This window comes from Polyergus mexicanus, unplaced genomic scaffold, assembly GCF_030449975.1.
Source record: "Polyergus mexicanus isolate NDT 795.1 unplaced genomic scaffold, iyPolMexi1.0 SCAF_17, whole genome shotgun sequence".
NCBI lineage: Eukaryota > Metazoa > Arthropoda > Insecta > Hymenoptera > Formicidae > Polyergus > Polyergus mexicanus.
In genome coordinates this window covers 195,105-219,807 of record NW_027223337.1, presented here as the reverse complement: position 1 = coordinate 219,807, position 24,703 = coordinate 195,105, and the positions used below count along the sequence as shown (strand labels likewise).

The 24,703-nt window shown below is 35.1% G+C and overlaps 2 protein-coding genes across 7 annotated transcripts; one reads left to right on the top strand and one right to left on the bottom strand.

Moving 5' to 3' along the window:
• Positions 1 to 598: 598 nt before the first annotated feature.
• Positions 599 to 16,972, top strand: Sigmar (Tumor necrosis factor alpha-induced protein 8-like protein sigmar). 4 transcript variants are annotated; one of them, XM_070310028.1, is made up of 5 exons: positions 599 to 1,004; positions 10,389 to 10,526; positions 12,898 to 12,976; positions 13,888 to 14,177; positions 14,813 to 16,972. In XM_070310028.1, the coding sequence occupies exons 3-5, from the start codon at positions 12,919 to 12,921 to the stop codon at positions 15,164 to 15,166; spliced, it is 702 nt and encodes a 233-aa protein (XP_070166129.1). In that variant the 5' UTR covers positions 599 to 1,004; positions 10,389 to 10,526; positions 12,898 to 12,918; the 3' UTR covers positions 15,167 to 16,972. The 4 variants fall into 4 exon arrangements, with proteins under 4 accessions (XP_070166129.1, XP_070166128.1, XP_070166130.1 ...); XM_070310027.1 differs by lacking the exon at positions 10,389 to 10,526 and having other exon boundaries at positions 603 to 1,004; XM_070310029.1 differs by lacking the exons at positions 599 to 1,004; positions 10,389 to 10,526 and adding an exon at positions 7,874 to 8,358.
• On the bottom strand, positions 15,840 to 24,703 carry Dcaf12 (DDB1 and CUL4 associated factor 12-like protein). Of its 3 annotated transcripts, none has more exons than XM_070310024.1 (8): positions 24,046 to 24,703; positions 22,614 to 23,549; positions 22,065 to 22,520; positions 21,736 to 21,966; positions 21,141 to 21,425; positions 20,880 to 21,045; positions 20,358 to 20,515; positions 15,840 to 18,562 (listed from the first exon to the last, which is right to left on the bottom strand). In XM_070310024.1, exons 2-7 carry the CDS (start codon positions 22,697 to 22,699, stop codon positions 20,360 to 20,362), a joined length of 1,380 nt encoding a protein of 459 aa, XP_070166125.1. In that variant the 5' UTR covers positions 22,700 to 23,549; positions 24,046 to 24,703; the 3' UTR covers positions 15,840 to 18,562; positions 20,358 to 20,359. The 3 variants fall into 3 exon arrangements, with proteins under 3 accessions (XP_070166125.1, XP_070166123.1, XP_070166124.1); XM_070310022.1 differs by lacking the exon at positions 15,840 to 18,562 and adding an exon at positions 19,064 to 19,531; XM_070310023.1 differs by lacking the exon at positions 15,840 to 18,562 and having other exon boundaries at positions 19,553 to 20,515; positions 23,791 to 24,703.

The following is a 24,703-nucleotide window of genomic DNA, read 5'->3' as shown; positions in this document are numbered from 1 at the left end:
AATTTTATTAATAATTGTTTAGGAATGTGGGAATACGATATTCTCTCTGTCAATTGTAATTACATAATATGCATTGACACGACTCTTACAATCTTTATGTAAAGTCAGCATGATATTCAAAAATTAAAATTTTTTTTAACGAAATCTAAAAAATAAATTTTGAAAGATAACATTTTTACGTATTTAATGAAAAAATTGAATTGCGATATTAACATAATTAATAAGAATATTAAGAATATCATTCAATTTCCAAATGTTTTTTTTCATCCTTAAACTTTTCATTAGCTCTCTTCGTGACCTAATATATATATATATTTGGTTTATTTCACGTACAACAAACACGTAAAGTGCAACGTGACAAGGATAAATGTGCTGAGAACAAAAATTAATCTATGGTGACATTTTAGAAAAGCATTTCAATGATCGTTAATTGTAGCAGGTCAGCTCCTTAAAAAAAAGAGAGAGAGAGAGAGGAAGAAAGAAAAAATATTTTCAATGTAATTTCGCTGTATCTCGCCTCTTTTATTCTCAAAGTTTATTTGTCAGAGTACGATGTAAAGTTAGGCGCATCTCCCTAGTTTCAATGTTCCTCCACCAATCGCGCGTACACTCCGCTCGCGGGTGCCATGGCAACCGAGTCGCGCGCCATCGCCATTCGCCATCGCAACATTCGCAACTCGTAAAGCCGCAAACGTCGTTCGACCGTGCAACGCGACGGACGTGTCGGCTGATGGGATCGTTGTCGCCATTCGACATAGTACTCTCGCGCGTCAAAGATAACGTTTCCCGCCCTGTCGTCACTCCGTGCGATCTTTTTTTTTTCTTTTTCTTTTCTCTTCGAGAAGTGCCGCGCGAATCAAAGTGAGACTTGTTAGAAGAGCGAATTCGGGGACAACCGGGACCGATCGAAAGGAGGGAACGCGATAATACGCGGGTGGAGAAATTTCGTTGCTTCCACAGTCGGGTGTCGGGTCGCGCTCCCGCGGCCCCGAACATTAGCAGAGGTTGGTATGCGTGTGTGCGAAAATTCAAATCGGTCAGTGTGCGTGCGTGTCTATACATATGTGTGTATGTGTGTGTGTGTGTGAGGTCGTCGCGCGCCGTTGCGTATTTTTTATCTTGATTAACCGCGCGGAATAACAGCGTGATCCCTTTTAACGTAAACGCGCGATAGTTGCGTGGTAAGCTTGCTCCCGCTTTAAAATTAAAATTTTTGTTGGTGCCATATTACGCTTCTCGAAATTGCGTACGCAAATTGCGAACGCAAGTGCGAGTGCGAGTACGATAATTTAAATATCGAATGAAAAAAAGAAAAATTGCTACGTACGTATACAATGCGTACGAGTATAAAGTGTTACGTAATTGATAAAAATATGAATATTTTGTATGTAAGTATATACGTATATAACATGCGATGTTAAAGTTTACGCAGAGAGAATCTCGACCGTTCTTAGTACCGGGAAACTTATTAATTCTCAGAGTGATTCATACATCTCGCGTTGCGTGTCTCCGGGTTAATTCGTCATTCGTCAACAGGAATCTCTCTCGGACATGCTCGCGCTGTTTGGCGAAAATACGTCCGCTTATAGATACGAGAAATTGAGAGGAAGAGAGAGAGAGAGAGAGAGAGAGAGAGAGAGAGAGAGAAATAACTCGAAGAAGAGAAAATTAAGATAAAAGATTAGATTAGACAGGCGGACGAAGAATTTTCCATAGCGAAAAAGAAATGGACATTATCTTACCTCCACATATTATATAGTGAAGAGTTCAGCTCTTGATACAGAAATCTATAAAGGGAAAAAGAAGTTTAGCTTTATCATCGAGATGGATGATGATCCCTTTCGAGCTTTAGTATCTCCTTGATTATAAAGTTTCCCCATTCATCGCGTCGACTCTCATTCAAGCGGATCATCTCCTCGATGCTTAGGAAAATTACTTAAATCGAACTTTCGAAATCAATAAAAAAAAAAATCTATTCTTTTCGATTAGTAAAATTTCGGTTATTATTCTACGTTCCAAATGCTTTCTTTAAATATTTAATTATATAATATGTACAAAAATATATAAAGTTTTAATATTGCTCTTTACGTGGAATATTAAAAATTTCTCGCATCAATTTCCGGTAGATTTGCCGTGATTTCCGGCGTTTCGGCAGCTGGCCGTAATCGCCGGAGATGTTAAAGATTCGTTCATTTTCTCCGCGGTTTTTCCGTAGCGTAATTTCTGCCAGCGATGGCCGAATTCACTTTTAGATGATTAATTTTTATTTAATTCTGGAATAGACAATAGATAAAACTTAATTTTAACCATATTTTGTACATTAAAATGTATAATATATTTAATTTCTTTAAGTTATATCACAGATTATTTGTATTTGCAACACGTACTGTATTATTATTGTATTATTATCATATTTTTATTATTAAACGAATTCTTTAATTATTGTAAATTTTATAAGAATAAGTTTATTAAGAAGGGAATTTTATCTCTTCCTCCTTTTCTCTACGATTATAATTATTAAATTTACCGTTGGATGATCATTATGTCGCTCCATTTACTTGACGCTTTTAATTATCTCACTCGACCTTAATACATGAGAGTACATTAAATAGATCGTCAGACGATATATGTATGTCACGCAATGATCTTTATTTTCTGTGCAAGCTTTAAAAGCTAAAAATACATGTAAAAATTTTGTAATAATACTATAATAAGATGAGCAATTATATATCCGTATGTCTAATTGCTTCGTGAATCATCGTTGTAAATTATCAGTGGAACAATAATATATAGTGATAAAAATTATGTAATCATTATTATCTGTATAAGAGGAGGGAGATGTATTGTATAAAGGCAGGAATGCAATTAGCAGACATCGAAATCATTATCGGAAAATAATCTGATTATAAATTATTGGAGAAAATGAACAAATATATGATAAATATCACATGAATATTATTTTTCCATTGGAAAATTTTAATCGATATATAATAATTTTCGGTATCGTAAAAATACCAATTAACCGATATTTAATTATAAATCAGCAGAATTATCAGTATAACATCGTAGCGAATGAGCGTAAAATTGTCACGCGCTAATTTAGCGATATCTATATTTAAGAGCAGATTAGAGAGACGAGATTTATAAAGAAAATTTATTTCGATATACTCTAAAAGATGCATTATATATATATATGCGCGAATTTTCTTGGTAGACTAATAATTAGAATGCGATTAAAGCGAATTCACACCAGAGTCATTATCGTGAAAAGATGGCTTGATCGAAGAGATTAAATTGTAGAAATCCGTAACGCTGCAGAAGAGAAATGGATACGCAAGATTTCGCAACAAGTCGTCTCAATTGCATCGTTTATTCGTCGCGATTTAAAAAGTTGCACCACTTATTGTTAGAAAGAAGGAGAAAGAAAAGGAGAAACACGATGCCTTTCTACGACGACGCGACGTGGCGACGGCTAAAACCAACAACGTCTTTCGTTAACACTGATTGTTTGCCGTTTTTCATAGTTAGAACTAGAAGAAGGTGAAAATCTCATAATTTAATTACAATTTATCGATATTGCTGAAACTATCCATTAGATTGTTGCATGCGTCTCTCTCTCTCTCTCTCTCTCTCTACATATATATATAAAACTGAAGATATATATATCTTCAGTTTTATATTAAAATCTTGATTAAAAAAGAAAGAACATTACGTTAAGTTAACGCTATAATTAGTACTATAGTTAGGGCTTACCGAGGCCGAGGAAATTGATCCTTACAGCCATATTACTTAGTTTTATTGTTTTTCTCTTATATTCTGTATTCTCTTATATATATAGTAGAATCATGCAAATTGTTAATTGTCACGATTACTTGAACTGAATTGTGCAATCTAGTTTTAATGTTATATCGCCTTTAAGTTAAATATAACTACTGGCATGCTCAATATTTTTATTCAATTAATTAAAGAAAATATTTTCGGTTTCTCGCGATAAATATTTTATTTTCAATACTTTATAATAATAATTTAAAGAGCGAATATCGCGAGCATTGGTACCATTAAATATCTCTTCTCGAATAAAACACGGTATCGATATCCGATTTATTTTTCAGAATTATCGATATACAACTGATATATGTCAATATACTTGAATAATTTTTATTTAGAGATAAATGCCTGAAAGGTCTATCGGTCCCATGGACAAAATCGATGATCGTTACAGCGTTAAATCCGTCCACACTGGTCCACGGTGCATGAATTTCAATGGTGCGGATACGTGCACAGGTTATTGGCAAAATATTGAAAATGCATGAAATGTTTTAGCTGTTTTATAAAGTGCGTGAGATAAAACAAAAACAGAATATACCACAATTCTTTTTGAACATTTTTTATGATCGAAGAAATATAAATAAAATAAAAGCTTATGGATGATGAATCGGTTCAATAAATATTTAAGAAATAAAAGTTAAAGCGATATTAAAACGTTGACATAATTATGAAACTTGGAAGAAAGAATGTGCAAGATTGTATACGTACGTTGTGTGAAACGATCGTAAAAAAGGGATCGAGAGACTGCAAATTTCGTTAGTGAAAATTTTATCTTAGTTTAATAATAACAAATATGATTAATATATATTAATTTAATAAATAATAATATATTTATATTACGAATTCTATAAGATGTAAAAAGTGCAGTAATTAATTTTTTTCTGAAAATATGAGTAAAGGAGAAAATTTTCCTTAGAAACAACTTTTTGTTACGCTATCTTTGTCATTTGCAATCAATTTAATATTCAATATCAAATATATCTTGAAAATTAAATTAAAATTATGAAGAGTAAAATCATACACTTCAATAATCGTACGAGATTTCGAGTCATTCAATTGCATTTCAGAATTTATATAATTGGCGAAAAAAGACTTTCTTCCCATGCGGAAACTCGAGAAAAAAATTATAGTCAACATTTTCGCGTTGCTCGAGAAATTTATTCATTAAAATGAAGGGAAATTTTGAAACATCCCTTTGTAGTCTACAATCTGGTAAAGCGTGTACACGTCCCGGGAGGGGAAAGGAAGGGAAGGGAAGGGAAGAGAAGAGAAGGAAAGGAGAGGAGAGAGTGCGAGCAAGTTTTCGAGTGCGCGTAATCGCGCGCCGTAAATAGACGAAGCTATAACGAGTAAACCGCGCGAGAGATGAATGAGGTTGTTGTTAACGCATTGCCTATCCGCTCTCGTATCCAATTATGGAACGCGGAGGAACGCGATGCACCGGTTTTTCATAATTGCGTAGCGACTGTTGCGTTTCTCTGCGAGCGAGTAAACGGTCGTATTAACCGTAGGATTTCTCGAAGAACGCGTGCGATGTGCGACGAGTCGATCACGACACGAACCGGACGGAGGCATCCGCCCCTCTAGGCCCCTAGACTCGCGAGGGTCCTGGGGAGAGAGGCAAGGAAATTTATTTAATCTTCCGCGTGTCTTTTTTTTTTTTTTTCTTCGGATCGCGCGCGTTTTCTCTGCTTTACGCAGCGGGATAAACGCTGGAAAGGACAGGGAGCGTATTAATACAATATTTGCGAGCAAGGAATATGAATAGTCATCGTTTTTCGTCTGAATTTATCTTGCGACGTATATGTATATATAGTTTTTCGAGAGTTGTTACGATTTGCTAGCTACACATTGATTTCGCTATACATTGTTACATTATCTAAACGCGCCATATCTTGTTGCGTCACTGCGTGCATCGATCAAGGGATGCGTGCAATTGGCACGAGAATTATGCAAGGGAATAATGCAAACAATAAATACAATAGTAAATGGCATATATAAAATCGGAATGTAGATCTTTTTTTAGAAACAAAAAGTTTGCGAATAAATATTTCATGTAAATCAATTTCTATCAGAAACGAAATGTTATACATGAAAATTCGTCAACACCGGGCATATTTTATTTTTCGAATATTTCACTCGTACGATTATATCGCTCGTTTAATTTTAATTTCATTCTTTATCCATTGAAAATCTTAACTTTATTATTAAATTATTATAATAAAGTTTCTGCTCGTCGGTTCAACTTTTTTTTTTTTTTTTGCAGTTTAGTTTCAAACTTGGAGAAAATTATACATTTTGAAACTTTCAAGCGACACTAGAAAGCGCAATAGAACATCAAATATTTCTGCGCATATGTGCAGATACATATATACATATAGGTATGCGTGTTCGTGTTGCGATCGATGTAACTCTCGTAAGAGCGATGATATGTTAATTTTTTTCTATTATCGCAATTTTCTATTATTGCCATGCGGTAAGGTAAAGTAATGTTATCTGCATTCTCCTGTACGGGATGTGTGTGTGTGTGTCTAACTTTTTTTTTATTATTCAAGCACGCGCGGAATTCGTATCATCGGTGGCCTTGACGAATATGAGAGGAAAGGAGAAATTTGTAGAAATATATATATATATATATATATGATATCTTAAGACATGTACTAATAGCGTTGTTCAATACTTCGTACATTTACATATTGATGAAAATTGAATTGAAGAGCCAATTAATGAGCTTTTTAATATCGAACTTGTCCTCAGCCACTTCAATTGTGTACTCGTATTTAATTGCATTTCGATGCATCGAACACACGAGAATACGCGTAAATATACCATATAATTGCTTTTATGTAATAAATTCAAGATGCACAAATCGTCCGTTAACAAAGATTTAATTCCTAAGCTTGAAAAGTTATTGATTATGGATTGAAATAAGTAATTTTTATGAATATTTTCTTGTTGAAAAAAGTTAAAATTATTTATTAAATATGTCTATGTATATAATTGATTTTCACAATCACAGACGAAAGTATTTTCATAAACGCATATTAGAATTAATAAAAGGAATGAAAAATCATGGTAATAAATAAAGAATCCATGTAAAATTCTCTCGCTAAAATAAAATTAAAATTCCAAACTTCCCTGAGAACGGGTTCTCGCTATTCTGCGTTTTCTCCTCCAGACATCATCTCGTATGCATTTAATTAAAGAGGCTTAATTAGGGATCTCTCTGGCAAGAGAAAGATGAATTTGTATACGCTTTAGCAACTTACACGAGAATTTCAGGGACTCTTACCGTTTTATTTAACAGTATATACGAGTGTTCTTTATTACGGGCTTAATTTCCTGCGAGATCGTTTATAATTCTCTCGTATGGCCGAAAGAGGCTTGACAAGGCAGGAAATAGCGTGTGGCGTCTATCTTTTTCGGACACGACGATCGGCACGACGGTAACGACGTCGTATTTCGCGGTCCTCGTCCGAGGTTTTCTCCTTTCTCTCTCTCTCTCTCTCTCTCTATCTTGCTATCTTATTCGTATCTTCGCAATGTATCTCTCATGTACCCGAGATACGTATTTGCGAATAAAACGATATTTATAGCCCGTGCAATCCCTCGCTCTTCCGACAAAAGAATTTTGCGCCAAGAAACGATGCGTGCACTTGAACAACATTAGCTATATATATATATATATATATTAATTACACACTTGACGGATGCAACGGTAAATAAGCAGAGTAATTACGAAACATATTGAAACTGTTTTAGTTCTGACCAGTTTAATTTCGTTCGAGGAGTATAAAGGAGAAAAATCGATCTCTCTTTCTCTCTCCTAGTTGAAATCAAGAATAACATCTTTATCGCGAAATAATATTATGCAAGTGCAATATCAATTATTTTAAAAATCAATTCTTCATTTCTTCGTTGAAATAATTACATTCGACTTACGTATATATGTATCGAGATCCTAAAATAATTTTTTAACAGTCGAGTTACTTTTTCGCGATAGCCAAATAATCATATCTATTTTCGAATCGCGAGATGCAGACAAATCGTATCGCGGATAGAGCTGAATCTCGCCAAGTCGCCTTTAACAATTCAACCGTGCGAGCTTTTGTGTCGCGGGCATAATCCGTCTTTTAAACCGTCTTACTAAGAGTCTGTAGAAAACTCGCGCCACGACCACGTGCTCTCCGCTACGTTCCCGATGCGTGCGAGCGCCTATACATTAGTCCGGGGGCAGGTGGTGGTTATCCCGAGCGCGAGGATGCTCAATTTAACGAGGAGGGGTGCTGACGACACGCTGCCGGCCGGTCGCCGGTCGCACCAGCTGTCAGTGGTGTGCGACAGCTGCGTCTTGGGGCGCGAAAAGAAAACGAGTCAACCGGAGCGGCAGCGACTCGTGAGGGGGTTCGGTTATAGTATCGCGCCGTAAAACATCGCGAATGCAGTTTAGCCGGTCCTCGTCGAGCGTCGTCGTTGCCCGCCGATCGATCTTCCCCGTGGAAAAGTTTCGAACGCGAGGAACAGAGACGCGTACGTTTTTCTCTCGTTTCGCATCGAATAAAGTATGCTAATTAACCTTGCCGTTCCATCTGTTTCGCTATGACGTTGAATAATTGTATCGTTGGGTCCCTGGCGAAATCTATAAGGTTGTTTGGAATTTAATAAGGTTTATATATCTCTTATTGAAGCTTGGAAAGAAAGAAGAGAGATTATTTCACGATACACGCGACTAAAAAATATTTCTTCGTATTTCTAAAAATTGTACATTATTATATTAATTATTAATAACCTTTATGTCTTATTTAGGTTCCATTTATGTTCCGTTTCCTACGCATTAACCCAATCTAATCAACAACTAATACTTTTACTTTTTAAAATTGTATTGCTATTAATTCAATTACATTTCCAACTCTTTCATATTAGTTTTGGAAGATTGAAAACGTAGCATAATTTGATAGAAAAAAAAACCCCTTGGTTATAAATTATATTAAAATATATATTTTTTACGATAATAAATTTATTACACGCAAGATTCTTGTCGTGAAAATTTTTATTCAAGGCTATTATTAAGCATAGATACTAGATGCTTAATAAAGATACTTGCGGTACTAGAATAAAAATATATGGTATATATATATATATCGATATTTTCGATATAAATAAATAAAATCCTCTTCAATATTATACATATTTTCGCAATTTCTTTGAATAGGCGATTATCATTTTAAGCAACTTTACGATGATTAACTTGTTCATTAAAAACCGTTTGCCGTAGCGTTTCTTCTCGTCACTCTGATTGACCTCTCTATATCGACATATCCGTTTCACTCTTCTTCCGATCGTCGCACCGGCGAGCGACGTTTCCCGTTAAACGATCGAGCTAAATTTACGGATATCGGAAAATTTGTTGATCGTTGGTCGCACGCGTCGTCCTTCGACGCGTTGTCGCGATAATGGAAGGTTGATAATGTTGGCGACTAATTTTAGAAATGACGGACCCCCGCACACAGGTCCGCCCGCGGAAACTCACGGCCGTAAACCGTCCACACCGATGTTCTTACCGTATCGTTAAGAAAACGCACGCGTATGCGTACATCCGCGTATTTCTGCTTGCATCGGTACGCGTCTTCGACACGCGTGTATCGTAAAAGAAGCGAAATAATTTGCAAACGAGTCTCTCTCTCTCTCTCTCTCTCTCTCTTTTTCTCTTTGCGAAAATCTTTGCTATCGCAAGCATAGCTCATCGTCGCTGCGACGATATCGACGTAAAACGTTTAAACCGTCGTTGACGTTCGTGTTACTTGTACTTTGTTCTGTACGAGAGAAAGAGAGCGAGAGAGAGAGAGAGAGAGAGAGATAAATTGTATCGAGTCACATACACCACGAAATTCAGGACGCTCGCACGTGTACAGAGAACCGGTAATTACGTTTGTAACGTACCAGCTAGTAGTTTACGGAGGCATTGTTTCGCGACAGTCCCGAGAGAGATAGATAGATAGAGAGAAAGAGAGAGAGAGAGAGAGAGTTTGCCGAGTGCCGATATTGCACAGGCGCTCTCAAACCACCGTAATTTCGATAAGCGCAATTTTGATACTGTGGACACGAGAAAATGTATCTCCGTTGTCCGATCAACGCGTTTCCATTGTCGGGAATAGACGCAGCGATCATTTCCACGTGCTGTAGCGATATCTCTTTTCATCCTTTTTGGAGAGATTGAATAAAATCAAGCGCGATAAAGAAATATTTGTGGAGCGCTTATAAATAAATTGACACGCGTATCTTATACATATAAATATACGTCGATGTGTCACATTCATTTTTTTATGATTTTAGGATATTATTTATTATTATATTATAAAAAGATAAAATTATAAAATCTGTTATCCGATGAGAAAAATTTGCGCTAAAAGTATTACTTAAAAAAATAGAAATAATGAAAAATTATCAAATTTATTAATCGTCAATTTTGCGATAATTAAAATAAGATTGATCCATAACGTAGTATACGCGCTTTTACGGGAACAAAGAATATATTTGTGAATTTTTGCACGCTACTTTAGAATCATCGGTTTCATGAAGATTCAAGTCGCATCCAACCGGGTTTTCGCCAAGTGACTAGGATCCTCGTGAAATGCCATGTTTCACGAAAAGCTCGCAACGTGTACACATCGAATTAGGTTGGCTGTGGTAGGGAGAAGGTAAATCGAATCAATCAGGCGATATACACGTGCTTATTTATAGCTGGCGATCGAATATTCCCAAGACAAGCCACCTGATGGACGGTCTTGAAAGATGCACGCGGGAAAGAAATAGCTATCTCTGAAAAAAAAGACTCCAATTTATTTCAGTTAATTATTTTATATCGCGAGATAATCGGACGCGCTGATTTTCTCGCTCGTCAATGATTAAGAGATAAAGATAATAGCGATGTTTCTTAAACACGAATACGCAGTCAAGTTCTCTGTAAAATCACGAGAAATTTCGGCGGTGATTTATGTTTTTTTTTTCTTCTTTTCTTCGCTGAAAATAACAAGACATATACATATATATATATATATCTCGTGGTATGTTTTTATCGAGAATTTAATAAACCGGTACATATATGTATTATTCGATATATTTGCCGATAACTCGTATAAATCATTGGTGGAAAAATTAATTTCTCCATTTCGTCGTACAATTGATAATCCGCCGCGTGTGCGAAATTTCGCGTTCGCGAAAGAGAATTTTCATCTCCCATTTTTCCAAAGAAATTGCACAATTCGACAAACGATCGGCTATTTCGAGACGACGTTTGAACGCACAGGTGCCAGAAAGCCCCGACGAATCCTTGACGGACTGACGATGAAAGAGGAGAAAGAGAGAGAGAGAGAGAGAGCGAAAATGTCCGGCGATCGATTATTCATAACGCGCTCTCACGCATCATTTCTGCGATTCCGTCAGAAATGAAACTCGAGAGAAATCACGCGATTTATTCAAGTGATAACGAATCGACGCTATTAACCAAGAATATTTCGATAATGGAAATAAAGTAAGGAATCGAATCCTTTCCCCTTTTTTAATTTTTTCAGTTTTTGATTTATACTACAATTGAGTATGCTGTTATCTATATTTTGTCTTTGATCCGTACATCTTATCTTACATATTATTCGCCGTTTTATTTCGATCATCGCTAAAAAATAAATAAGAATCGAATAACGAAAGAATCTGTCTCTGATAATGTTACGATTGCGATTCCCTGCAAGAATATCCGACAGATCAAGCTTAATCGAATTTCTGATGAGAAAATAAGATTGGAAAAAAAAAAGAAATTGAAAGTTTCATTTTACATTTGAAATTCGAATAACATTTCCAATATAGCAAACGGAAAGATGTATATGGTATATCACGAGGTTACATATAATAAAATATTATAATTAATATTTCGGTCAGCGGAGTTCACACAGATACAATGCGTGAAAAATTGAATAGCGTAGCTATTATAAGATGTATTTTCTGAGATAAAATTTACATTTCATCTCCCTCCCCCCCCCTCTCTCTCTCTCTCTCTCTCTCTCTCCTTGTTCGGTGACTTGCTTTTTTTACTTACACTTGTCTTACTGTACACTGTTTTTTATCCCCCCCTCACACAATTTATTTTCTTGGTACACTTAAAAGAGAACTCTGTAATATCGCAGAAAAAATTTTGTTCAACAACGCGATCTAAAATTTTCGAAAGATCGATTCGACGCGAATCACTCGAATTTGAATCGATTAATCGACCGCTTGTTGTCCTATCGTTTAAAGGTGAATGAGAGTCCCTGGCTCGCCTTGACGCTCCTTACAAATCGATCCAACTGTCAAAGGTATAGAGAGGTCTTATACCGCGACCCCGTGAACGCATGTGTATATGTAATGCGCGTGTATATAATCAATGATAGCGTGCCACACGAATGTCGTCGGCTCGCATTACATTTCATTTTCAGCATTAGGATCGTTAAGACGAATTGTACGAATAAGGTAGAGGGGCTCCCGCGATTACACGCGCCACGCTCGTCGCGCGCGAATCCAAGAGTTTGCGAAAAATATTTTAGTTACGTCTATATATTGTATAAAGGCGCAAAATTTCGCGATCGAGTACGCGTTCATTAATCTTTTAAAATATTTTTTATGTATATCTATAGGCGGATTTATATTGTACATATTTAGAACGATGTCATATATATATATGTATATTTTTTTTTATTTTAAGATTTCACATAAAAAACAGACAGTATCCTCGAAGCTGTTTTCTGAAAGTCTCTTTTGATGCCAAGGTAACATTGGTAAAAGACCGTGGCATATTATGAGAATATTTACGAGACATGTAAATGGAAAAGATTTTTTTTTTTTTTTTTTTTTTTTTTTTTTTTTGTAATATCTCATCATTATTATTCGAATAACTTTCGGAATAAATTCTCCACGATGGAAATTTTAATGAAAATCTTTCACAACTACGTAAAAATTTGATGCAATGTTTCTGCGTTGAATTTTTTGCATTATAACACATTTCCAGACATTCTCATAAATTTCTGTTGACATTTTTTGCAGGTGGCGTGGGGCACGACCGTGATGGAATTGCAGAGCTGGTTACTCTATCACTTAGTGGCCGTCACCGATTGCAATCAAGGTAGAAAAGATACGTCGTTTGTCGTGTCTCGCACACATCTATTATGAACCCGCGACATTTGTGTAACCCGCCAACGATTTGTCATTTAACCCTTGGTTATTTTAGTTACGTTTGCCTGAGTTTGCCGGACCATTATTCGCACACGCACACACAGACCTCTCGCCGCTTCTTTATTTAATTTTTCATCCCACTATCACGATCCAGAGGAAACGGTGGTGGTCTACCGATGTTTGACGGTGAGTTCATCGTACGAAAACACGTACACAATAACGTACGCACGATCGAGAACATCGTTGTAGCCGAAGCCTGAGATAAGACGCTTTCCCCGCTGTTCTCAAGAAGCTGAAGAATTATAACGTTTCATCTTTCTTCGACAATAAGTTCTTCAAACTTTCTACTTTTGTGCCATATTCGACCGTACAATTCTTTTGTTCCGTCGCTCGGAATGAATTGTTAAATCGTAGGTTTGAGGGGGAAGGATGTGACCCGCTTTTTCACCGCATATTTAGCGATGATTAAGGCGTTACAGTTGCATTACACGTTAAACGTGCGATTATATTACATATAAATATTATTTTTAACGTTTATAAATATATAATTTCCAATATACAAAATTTATATCGCAGATCGATGAAAATGAAATTTTCAACTTGGGAGAGATTAGTTTTTGTCATATTCCTATTGTTAAATACAAAACAACATAAACGCAGTATATGATTACAGAGAGAGAAAAATATGTGTAAATGATATATATTATATTAAAAGTTTTTCTATCGGACGCGAGATTGGTTTCGAATCGGGGGAATAAAATTTCGAGATTGCACGGTCGCAGTTTAGCGCTAAACAAAAAGGAGAACAATGCGGCTCACAATGTACGTGCCGCAGTCGTTTACTGTGCGAAAATATTGCAGTGATGCAGTCGGCGAATACAATCGGAAATGGCGGCGGCGGTGGCGGATCGTATACAACCGGTGGCGGAACCGGAAGTCGAACTCGCGATTTAGGACTGCGCGCCCAGAAAAAGCTTCTGGGTCGCATAGTATCCACCGGTGCCGGTCGATCGCTCTTCATCGACGATGCCACGACGTCGTTGCTTGATAATCTTTACAAGCTGATGGAGAATATCGCCAAAAGCAATCCGCACTTGGACAAGAAGGAACCCGAGAAGGTTCTCAAGAATATCGTCAAATTGTCCATTAAGGTATAAAAACTCTCTTTGGAATAATCAAAGCTTTAATTTCTTCTTTCTTATGATATATTCCGCGAATTTGGAGAGCTGATTTAAGTAAGACTTTACGAGAGAAGCTGCATATTTACTGTATAATCTTTATATTCAAGTTAAATATCTTTTTCAACTAAAATATATTTTCAAGAAAAATGGAAGCGCAATTTGAAAATTAAAATAATTGAGAGAATATTCAATAAAACTAAAAGGTGCATAATAATTAAAAATTAATATTCGCATTATTCATATATATATATATATATATATGAGATAATAATAGATACATTTGTTTTGAATGAAGAAATTATGTATATCATTTACAAATTTTAATCTTTCAATTTGGATAATAAAATTATGAATCTTTAAACATTTCAAGTTGAATTATTATTGAATGCAATTTCTTGTTGCAGAATAATATATTGCTATCATTATACATATGTATGCGTCATAATGATCGTATTTTATAATTCTAATTATGTATAATGTAAATTAATTATAAAATTGATTTTGTATTTATTTATACAATATAATGCAAGTTCTTATTAAGCTAAAATTATAGCTGTATAAATAAAATCGGTAAGCTGTGTAAATTTATTTATAAAACATGGTAGATCGGGCTCGTGCAACGCAGTCATCAATTCCGTCCGAATGACATCGTGAAGCTGGACGAGCTTCGGGAGGCTCTGGGAACGGTGGCGATGACGGTCGTGTCGTTCTACGAGGTTGACTACAGTTACGATCAAGAGTACTTGATAGGCTCGTTGGAACGTTGCCGATCGTTGGTGCAAGAATTGATAAAGCCGCATCTTACGGACAAGTCGTCGCAACGTTGCGACCAGGTATTCGACTTCCTGGTATATCCGAAATTCTTGGACTCGGTATTCCGATACGACTCCGAACACAGACCCGTCCTCGGCATGCTAGTCAGTGATCTCAACAAGGCGTTGGACGCTAGACGGCTTTGATTCTTCAAGGACGATATTTGTGCGATTTTGACAGAAGCGAATCGACGAGCGACGATCGAGGTCCGATGACCGCCTCCTTCGGCAACGACGGTTTCACGTGATCGTGATCGATGACGAGATTCTCATCGATGAAAAGGCGAATGAAGTGGAGGTGGATACGTTTATACATGCACGCTTCGTCGCACTTTGTTTCACAACAAATGGACAACGTGTTGTATACTTTCAGTGTGATGACAGTATAGTTTTTCGTAGCGATAGATTAAAGACAATGTGTTTCTTGCTCGTGACATACCATCCCCCCTAACCGGTAGATCGGATCAAGCTACTCATCGCGGACCACTCGCTCACTGATTTATGCAATAATTGTCTAATATTCCGCTTATATTTTAAGGACACAGTCACACCTGCGTTACGTATAATTGACGTATGATATACATATATTTATGTGCAGAATAAAATCGGCAATCCATACCAAAAAAGGATATAATTAGCTTAGTTGATAAGATGACACAGAAGATGAAATTGTCGCACATTATTTTCTCTAAAATTCAATGCTAACGCGATTCTCAATATTCAACAATTTCTTCTATTCGTCTTCGTTATTATACATTGTTATTATAGTCGAAAGTATCATACAATTTCTTCGTATAGCCTAATTAGAATGTCTTAAAATGCAAAATATTATCTTTATCTCCTATCTCAGTTAATTATTACGTACATATGAAGTTACCTTTGTTTTAGATTCAATAATTTTGTCGTAAATTTAGTTGGGGAATTTTACTTGTAACGAGACTATGTATAATGCGATTGCAACATTATACGGTCTTTACAAAAATAGCAACGCGATGAAAAATTCGCTAGAATCGAACTTGGAGTAGACTCCAGTTTGCGATTTTGTAAGATATATTCTTTGTCGCGAAGCTAAAAATCCTGCTGATATTATATTACGACTGTGTTGTAATACGATGGATCTTAATGGATCTTAATCAGCGATGCTTGCGCGCAATTTAAAAAAGTCCATTGATTGATCATCAAGTATCGACATGTACGTGTAAAGCACATTTGTCCGTCTCTCCTATTTTAAACCCTGTAACGACGATCGACGTCGTCTGCAGTAATGGATTGCGTGAACAAAGGATTATCCTACTTGAGCTAAAAATCAACGATGGACATGCGACACACCGGTATCCTCTCGTAATCTCCCATTCCTATCTCGATTTCGCGTTTAGATAAATTTACTACCGAAACGAGGTCGATTCTCTTAAAAAATTAGTGTTATATATATTTATTAATTAATTATTTAATATATATTTTTGAAAAGAGTTATAGTTTTATAATGTTAAAAGATGTGCTAATAGCCATAAGAACTTTTGGATATTTTATCAATAAGTTAGATTGTACCGCGCCGTCTATAATATAGGTCTTTCAATTTTTTGTTCTAGCTTTCATGTTTATTCGTTTCACAATATTATTATTTTTCTTCGATAGCAGAACGTTGAAGTATGTACAAACGAGCACGTTGCGCGAGATGCTTCTCGCGATCAACACAGTCCACTATTATTGAACGCTTTGTACGTGCGCATTCGTAACAAAACACTCGACTAAAGAAACAATTCCCACATATCTGATTTGACTCGCGACCCTGATGATTATTAGTGTAGGATATAGCGTAGAAGAAAATATAGAGAATTTTATCGACTTTTTGCGCCTTTTGTACGCGGTATACACCCACTTTACACGTTATTTATGATGATTGTCAATATTAAAAATGTACGAATACTATGCCATTAATATATTATTAACAAACATCAGTCGTGTATTTATTGCACTCTACGATTTCGAAGAAAAGAGAATGATATTAACGCGAGACATGTCTCAGTCTCAAGAGCTTGGTATATTTATTTACATAGATATACGAAGTCGCACAAATATATAAAGTTACAATGATATAGTTCATCCGCTGTTTTCGCCATTCGTTTTCGTAGCACCCGTGCAAAGGTATCTTCGTGTCATGGTAAATTATCGAAATTCACAAACTCTGCCACACATGTTTATAATTACAATGAGAGCTATATTATTAAGATGATGTAACTGAAAAATTCGGAACGCGTCATCGCGATATACCGTATAAATATGTGTTCTCATATTTTAAGTATAAAACCGTACATTTATTTATTATTTGTCTATTATCTTTTATGGGATGAGATATATATATCGAGAGAGTGGCAGCAGTTTGAAGATTTGTGTGCATTCTTATATATTTCCAAACAATCTCTGGATATGAAACGATGCTAAAGAAGGTATCCGGAAAAGCTATCCGTTAACTATTGCACGTTTATAAAAATAGGCTATTAGAGATGCTGTGAACGTTTCGGTCGAAAATATCGAATGTTAAATACCTGCGCGTCACCAAATATGAAATACTTATGAACTTTTGCATACAATATTTTAATCCGCCAAGGATATCAAAATATTGTATTTAAATATTTCTAAGTATATATATCATGAACGCGCACACATATAGAGTGTAATGTGCTAGTATTCTTCGCGATTATATCATAATGACGGTTTTTTCTCTCTCCCTCTCCCTCTCTTTATCTCTCTTCTTAACGAAATAAATGTCTCGGTACGGCTTCATATCCCCCAATACTACATGTATACGTATGTTTATCGGATCGTTTACATTTTATATAGAGAGATGAGCGTGTATCTCTGAGAGACTACAGAGCTATTGGATACAATGCACACATTAATTTACCTTATGTAGTATCGCGCAAGACTCCATAATTATTTCATGTTAACAACTCATAATTTCTTACACATATATATATATATATATTTATATGTGTGTGTGTGTGTGTATGTATGGGTGTGTGAGTGGGTGGATGTGCAGATCGGAAATATATAAATTGTTAACATATATTCGTTATGTGGTATATGATGATTTAACACATGCATTCGCAACGTATCATCATTTGACGATTTAATGGATAAATCTTATCTCGCGTTTAAGTACACCGCATTATATGCAGCATATACATCGCTGAACCGAGGGAGCCTTACTACCTGAATCGAGTTTGAGCTTGTTCGACGTAAAATCGTCGAATTCTATCGATTAACGTTACCATTATAAGATATTTGAATGAGACGAGATGGGGATATATATATATATATATGGTACATGCGTGTATAGTAAAGACAAATGTTCTCTTTCTCTCTCGATTGCACACACAAGCACGAGATCATAGATTATGCATGCGACATCTTTTGTTGTTAAATGCACAAGTTTCATAATCGATAACATTCTCTAAGCGGGCGGAACGCCGTGGAAAAAGCTGACGACACGCTCGGCAACAAACTTGGTCAAACTTGAACAGTCACGCTAAACTTCAAACACTAATAAGGAAAGTAAAATATGATTAATTTGCGATTAAGTCTATGATAGAGATAAATGAATATAAAATATATTTTTAGAAAATGAAAATATTCCTAGGAGATAATTGTGCTATTAATATAGTTTATAAATTTTTTTTTTTTAAACTATTATTTTACTAAATGACGCTCTTTGTCGGGCATACAGTTAATATAAATAGTAAATAACAGTAAATAAAAAGTTGATTTCACAATTGGGATTACTTTGCAATGTCATATAACAATGACACGAGATAGATTTATATGCGGATAAAAATTTTATTGGTATTATTATACCTATAAAATAAGTTCACGTGTTAGAAAGAGTTCATCGTATGTTGTTGTTTCTTGTGTATGAGGCCGATGTTTCAATATCACACACACAACTTGATAATGTTTCTATTTGATAAAACTTAATATTCATCGTTATAATGTTCGTTGAATCATTCTTGTCACTCTCTTGTATCACTTTAAAGACATACACACACATACACACACATACACACACATACACACACACATACACACACACACACACACACACACACACACGTTTCATTTCAAATTATAAATTAGGGATAAATCTATAAATTTTCTCTCAAGAAATTTTTATGATAGCGACTCAGCTCTAACTGTATTATAATTCAATACACTCGCAGGATTGTAACAATGCATACATATACATGTTGTATTATAATATTTGCATGAGGAAATCACAATTTCGCTTATTTAACAACATAAAATTTCACACGCCATTTAATATATTTGCTTTATCAAACTCAGGCTAGAGAGAAAAAATCCGACAAGAAAAATTCGATAAGTGCTGCTTCCACAAGTACAAACATTCCAAAATAATTTGATCGCGGCCTTTTCAATATTTTTTTGATAATTTCAAACATATAATTATGGTATATTGAATTTTAGTAGTACTTTAGTCCATCTGTCAATGTTGCCCTGTATTGAAATAAAAAGTAGGAGAGTTAAATATCTATAAATGCAATAATTGTTTATTAAACGCGAAATATTCCAAAATTAATCTTTTTTCATAAAATCATAAAATTTATAGGGCTCTTTTATTCATATTATTAGAATAATATGAATATTTCCACAATTACACTGTATTAACACAAAATATCGAAATGGAGCGCGCAAAGATGTGTGACTTAATTTCATAATAATATATAATATCTAAATGTAATATTTGTTTTTCTCTTAAATTATCATTCGCACATAATAAAATAGCGACCAGCGTTGATTTCTTTTCGATTTATAAATAAATATTTATTATAATCGCGAAATATATAAATTTGTAAATTGTAAATTAATTGTTCACATACCGCGAATTATTACATTATTAAAACATAAAGGATAATAGCGTTATATTTTTCAGATTGAATCTTTCTCTTTTCAGAAGAGATCAGAAAAGATAAATTGATTCCTTTAGATCTGGATCGTGATTTAATCGTGAAATTATTATAACGTAATATATTATTGTCTTTATTTGCGAATTCCGTGCAATGTTGGATTAAATATATTTTGAGGGGGGGGGGGGGGGAGGAACTTAACAAATTGCATAATTCAAAAATACAAATGAAAAAACCAATTTACGGTCTCTTTTCGGGCGCACCCTTACGAAAACATTATAGAAATATTAAACACATATAACCAAATTGTGAAATAATCAAGCAATCTAACCTTTCACGACATACATACAACTTATGTTCTTAATATTATTTAATTTAGCAATTATCGTACTAATTTAATTCGTTTAATCTTATACCTTCATTGCCATAATCCTGCATAGTTGCCGTACAGATTCGCGGGCAATGGACCACCTGCCGTAAATAACCGGGTACCCGATGCGTCATAACAGTGGGTATAGATGGCAGGTGTATATTTCACATTTTGAAAGCCATCGATATATTCTTCATCAGGAAACTGATATTCCAAAGAATGAAAAAAATCGTTTTATAATAATGCATATAGTACATTACATGAGGTGTCTACAAAACGCAATAGAATATTAAATTTAAGATTGGCGTGATTCCAAAAACATTCTGCCAGATATGATTCTTCTGTTACTATCGCTAATATTTTCCCATGATGATACATATCTTTGTAGAGACATCATAGATATATACAGTGATTCAAAAATTTAAGCTAAAGTTGTTTTGGAGATTGTGACGGTCAATAAAGCACATCTCAATCTCACAATATATTAATTGACCATAGAATGTAATTATATAAAATTAATTGTCAATGCGAACGAATAAATCATTGTATTAAATAGCATAAGACTTACCACATATCCTTTTGAAGCTTTTAATACAACAGTCCTATTAGAGTTTATAGAAGATTCTAGATATTTCTGAGCTCTGACATCATAAAACATAAGCATTCCTAAACCAGTTCCGATAGTTAGAACAGAACCTTGAAAACTTGCTGATCTAATACCACAACCGCTGTATCTGTATCAATAAATTTAAGATTTATAAATATATCGAGTATTATTAAGCAAAGCTAGAATACATTGGGAAAAAGAGGTAAAAAAAGCTTTATTTACCTTGAAGGTATTTTTTTAATTGGTTGCAAAGTACGTGCGTCCAGAAGAAGAGTATAAGATCTACATCCAATTGCATAAACACCATCGTCTTGTACCGCAAGACAAACGTTTTCCTGGCAGGCTGGCAGTTTTCTAGATATTTTCTGTTTGAAGGATTCGGCCGACCAGATATGTATAAAGCTATTGAGCGTCAATGCTGCAATTTCCTTGTATGCTTTATTAAATGCCAGCGCGCGTACCTTCTGAGCAGACTTGCATTCCTTTACACAGACAGCCTGAATCAATCTATAAACAGTAAATAATAAGATTATTAGAAATTACTAATTGTTAATAACTAAGTTAATTACTAATTAAAAAATTACATTGGCATTAATAATCAATATTAATAATTAATAAATGGAGAAAAATTAATAAAAAATTATTTTTATCTCCTTTTAAGAATCTTAACTTTTCAGCTATTAGACGGAAGAAAAAAGAAGGTTCGACCTATATCGATAAAAAGTAATTCCACGATTTTTCGTTTTATAATCCTAACGTAGCTACATGAAATGTTACAAAATTGATATCTTGATCTTAATATTACATTCGATTTTACCTGTGTGTAGGCACATCTGCTTTGTCAGGTGCTTCAGCGAGATCATTATCAATACGCCACAGTGCCATTTTCGTGTCCCTAGAACCCGACACTAAAAATTCATCGTCGAGCCAACACATGTCAAACACCCAGTCCCTATGACCACTCTCGCCGACGCAAACCGGATCCAAAGTCGGTAATCTATATATCGCTATTTCATTACTATTTCTCGCTCCGGTGGATAAAAGAGTTCTACAAGAAAGAGAAACAAATGGATCAATTTCCATAGATCTGTGAGATTGAATCTTCTTTTCGCGCACGTAAGAAAATGAAAAGGCAAATGAAATTACCTCGAGGGATTGATTTGAACGGAATGAATGCCGCATTGCTGCTCGGGCATAACATTGCCGCCCGGGCTAAGTTGTCTTCCGTGAAGAGACGGAATCTGGTCTAGCTTCTGCGTCGCCACATCATATACCATGAGCTTATTGCACTTTGTACCAAATACCACTTGTCTGTCACTCAACCATTGCGAACAGAACACCTTATTCATATTGTTCAAGCTGACCGAGTACTCCTTGAATAGATCGTGTGTCAGTATATGTCGGGAACCGTATTCCTGATTGATTTTTCGCACTTCGCGCGTGTTTGTTTCGCGTGCGCGCACGTAATCGACGAAATTGAACGACGTTCTCAGGAATTGCTTGCCTTCGGTCACTGTCTCCGCTTCATCATCACTAGATTCGTAACACACAAAATCATCCGGTTTATCCGGCTTTCGATTTCTCTCGTGTCGCAATGCCAATCTGCAAAAAAAAACGAAGAATTGATGCTTGTACAAGATATATTAAAATTGATACATCATATAATATATTTTACTCGTTACTTAATATACTTACCTCTTGGCTCGACGCTCCTCCAACCTGCTATTACTGGCACACGGAGGATGTCTTCCATACACAGTCATTCTTTGTGTCTCAGCCATTATAGTAATTAAAAATTTAACGAAGACTTTATAATTATTCAGGCAACTTGCAAGGAACACCGAGTATTATTATTGAACAGGAAAATCTTATTAACAAACTTAAGAACGATATCGAAAGTGATCATTTATGTAAAAACATAAATTTAAAAAATGATATTGGCAATGTGTACAACTTGAACAATATCTCTATGTATAAGCAGTCTCTTACCAGCTATTAGTTACTTTTGGCGTCTTTCCTTTTTTTCTTTATCTTTCACTCTCTTTCTTCCTTTCTTATTTCCAAATGTTTATTTATTTATAAAATTTTGGCAGGTTATATCGCTAAGACCTAATCAATAGATTCACTTTCAAAAATCTCTTGTAATATGTTTAAAAATATTTAAAAACTTGAGAGAAAAGAAGAGAGAACTCGTGAAGAATTTGCTTCTTATTTCGAGGAAAGATGAGTAACTAATAAAATGACGAGGCACAACAGACTCTCTCAAGCTTGAAACTTGCCGCACTAAGGAGGCTAAACTGCTTCCGATAACAAGTTCTTGACATTGATAGTTATATTTATATCATCAATTGAATCTTTTTCTCTCGATATAGACTTTATAAATTTTTTATTTTAGAATAAAAACAAATTAATAAAATGTTTAATAAATTAATCCAGCTGTTTCATGCAAGTTTATAAATTTCTTTAAAAGTAATCGTTTGACTTTTATTTTTTATAATAAATCAAATATATAAATTCTCTCATAATACAATGTAAAAATTTAAAATATTTTATTTAAATAACAACAGTGTGTAAGTAGAGGCTGTTATACAAGACACATTTTTACCAGGCATGTCAAGAGTGGCCTTTGATCTAAAATAATCAATAAAGATCTTTAAAAGTACGCTTGTATAATTAGTATAATATAATATATAATCTTATTTATTTTTTATACAAAATCTTTTGAATTAAACTTTTTAAACTTTTAAAAGTATTATCGTAGAATATTTGTATGTAATTGTATCACAAAATATTGATATACAATTGAAAACTTTAGCAGAGAATTGGTACCAATATTTCGCGAGACAATGTAAAATAAAAATTAGTGCCTTACCAACAATGAGATAAATTCTGACAATGACTAGTAAAATAATGAATATAATACGACAAAAGCGACAAAAAAATTTTTTTTTCTGTAGAATTACGTATGCTTTTTTTCTTAATCTTTGTCCATTTTTATCGCCCAGACATTTTCTTTGACAAAAATGACATCTCCGGATTGAGTAACGAATAGTAAGCGTGATTGTTCGTCTCGGAAATTCGTTATCGTTCATCGTAGAGGATCCTGATGAAACAAATCATTGCTTACCGTTGCTATGCATTAATTTTACGCAGGAGGATAATATTATGGGAGAGTTGCGAGGCGTCGATTCATGGTCCGGTGCCACGGCATTCGTTCGAGCAATCGAGCGAAAAAAAAGATCCTCTTCGTTAACTTAATGGATATTCAATACGAATATATATCAAGATATATTAACATAACTTGATATATCTGTCTCGGATTGGAACGCAATACCACAGCTTTACGAAGGAAGGTCAACCGTGGCTGTCAAGCGATCCTCATTCCTATTGTCGTTGTCGTTGTATCGGCAAAACGACACGTATATAACTTTCTTCTCTTATCCGGGCGCGGGCGTGCGTCGTTCGTGCGATATTTCGAGTACGGTTCGATCCGAGAAGATTACGTTGAGCCGGGATGATCCAGCGTGGTCATGACGAGCGGAGAAACGCACGAGATGACTGCGCGAACGACGGCACCGCCATGTTGAAAGCGACACTTCAGCCTCTTAATAACGCCGACCGCCGACAAAGCATCGATACCATCCCCGATCGTGTTCTCGGCGAATGGCGACGTTTATTTTGACAGCGCGACCGAAGCGATCGGCATCGTTAACACGTGCGCAATGATTCCCGAGAGTTTCTCATCACGCACGTTTTCGCAACTGTCAACATCAGCTTGATGTCCC

Excerpts from the sequence above, each read along its gene's own strand:
- Sigmar (XM_070310028.1), top strand. The coding sequence starts at position 12,919 with ATGGAATTGCAGAGCTGGTTACTCTATCACTTAGTGGCCGTCACCGAT. Across the intron at positions 12,977-13,887 it reads CGTCACCGATTGCAATCAAG|TGATGCAGTCGGCGAATACA; the intron begins GTAGAAAAGATA and ends AAAATATTGCAG. Across the intron at positions 14,178-14,812 it reads TCGTCAAATTGTCCATTAAG|ATCGGGCTCGTGCAACGCAG; the intron begins GTATAAAAACTC and ends AAAACATGGTAG.
- Dcaf12 (XM_070310024.1), bottom strand. The coding sequence starts at position 22,699 with ATGGCTGAGACACAAAGAATGACTGTGTATGGAAGACATCCTCCGTGT. Across the intron at positions 21,426-21,735 it reads GCAGATGTGCCTACACACAG|ATTGATTCAGGCTGTCTGTG; the intron begins GTAAAATCGAAT and ends TACTGTTTATAG. Across the intron at positions 21,046-21,140 it reads ATTAAAAAAATACCTTCAAG|ATACAGCGGTTGTGGTATTA; the intron begins GTAAATAAAGCT and ends TTATTGATACAG.